Source organism: Poecilia formosa, unplaced genomic scaffold (genome assembly GCF_000485575.1).
Source record: "Poecilia formosa unplaced genomic scaffold, Poecilia_formosa-5.1.2 Scaffold445, whole genome shotgun sequence".
Taxonomy (NCBI): domain Eukaryota; kingdom Metazoa; phylum Chordata; class Actinopteri; order Cyprinodontiformes; family Poeciliidae; genus Poecilia; species Poecilia formosa.
In genome coordinates, this window is record NW_006800384.1 from 213,156 (window position 1) to 214,328 (window position 1,173).

Sequence of the window (1,173 nt, forward strand, 5' to 3'; positions counted from 1 at the left end):
TTTATTAGACTGAAGAGATGAGAGGAGATGTGTTTTCTTTGTTATTCACCAGGGATTTTGCGTGAGTGTGTTTTTGTTAGGGAGCACGTAAGTGTATTTATTTATCTTTTCTCTATTATTATCTCTCTTCCCCCCCATTAGTCTATTTTATTTAAATGGGTTTTAACTAGCTTTCAGCTATGAGGCTCCCAGGGCCAGCATATGCCTCTGTTTTAGCTCTTGCCATTTTTGTGAAATAAAATAAATTCTGTGATCCCTTAGTGGAGGATGTCTGTGCATTTGTGAACCAAATAAAATGTATCTAATTTGCAAGCAGTGCCTCTGCATTTTCTTAAGGTCAGCTGATTATTCCTTGATGAAGATCTTGGTAAACAGTTTGACTCAGAGCTGAACTGCAGCTCTGATTATAGTTTTGTCTTTAATACAGTTTTTTTCTGATCTGACCAGAAAAATATAAAACCTGTTAATTAGTGACTTTTATAGTAGCCGAAAGGTTGAATTGTGGAGTGAAACACACCTCAGTTGGAGCTGAACTAAAGCAGGAAACAGTTTGTGATCGTTGGTTCCTGCAGAGAGACTTCCAGACGATCAGATTCACCTTCAGACCAAACTAGCAGCTTCCTCTGAGTGAGTCCAGCTGCAGGAGAGAAAAGTGGAAACCTCCAACTCTGCTGCTTCAAGCTGCTCACACTGAAGGTGAGTTGGACCAAAACACTCAGAGTCACTTTGAGGGAAGTTAGTAGAGGAGGGATGGAGCCGAGACTGACTGGACCTTCTGTGTTTTCAGCTTCACTCAGAGACAAAATGGCTTCCAGATTAGAGGAGGATCTCTGCAGTCTGCACTCTGAGAAACTCAAACTCTTCTGTCTGGTCCATCAGCAACCAGTGTGTGTCATGTGTAGAGATTCAGAAAATCACATCAACCACAGTTTCAGACCCATCCATGAAGCTGCTGGGGATCACAGAGAGAATCTGAAAACATCTCTGGAAAATTTAAAGATGAACCTAGAGCTCAGAAAGAAAGTTCAAGAAGATTTTGATCGGTCAGCAGAACACATGGAGATGCAGGCCGAGGACACAGAGAGGCAGATTGTTGAGCAGTTTAAGAAGCTTCATCAGTTTCTAGCAGAGGACGGGGAGGCCAGGCTGGCTGCACTGAGGATGGAAATGGAG

The 1,173-nt window shown here is 42.5% G+C and overlaps 1 protein-coding gene across 1 annotated transcript in view; it reads left to right on the top strand.

The window, feature by feature from the left end:
- The window catches only part of LOC107833761 (zinc-binding protein A33-like), a 4,153-nt gene that overhangs the window by 2,151 nt on the left and 829 nt on the right, over positions 1–1,173 (top strand). The window contains exon 2 of the mRNA XM_016663784.1: positions 816–1,173. Within this exon, the coding sequence (XP_016519270.1) occupies positions 816–1,173 (358 nt within the window). The remainder of the gene's footprint in view (positions 1–815) is intronic.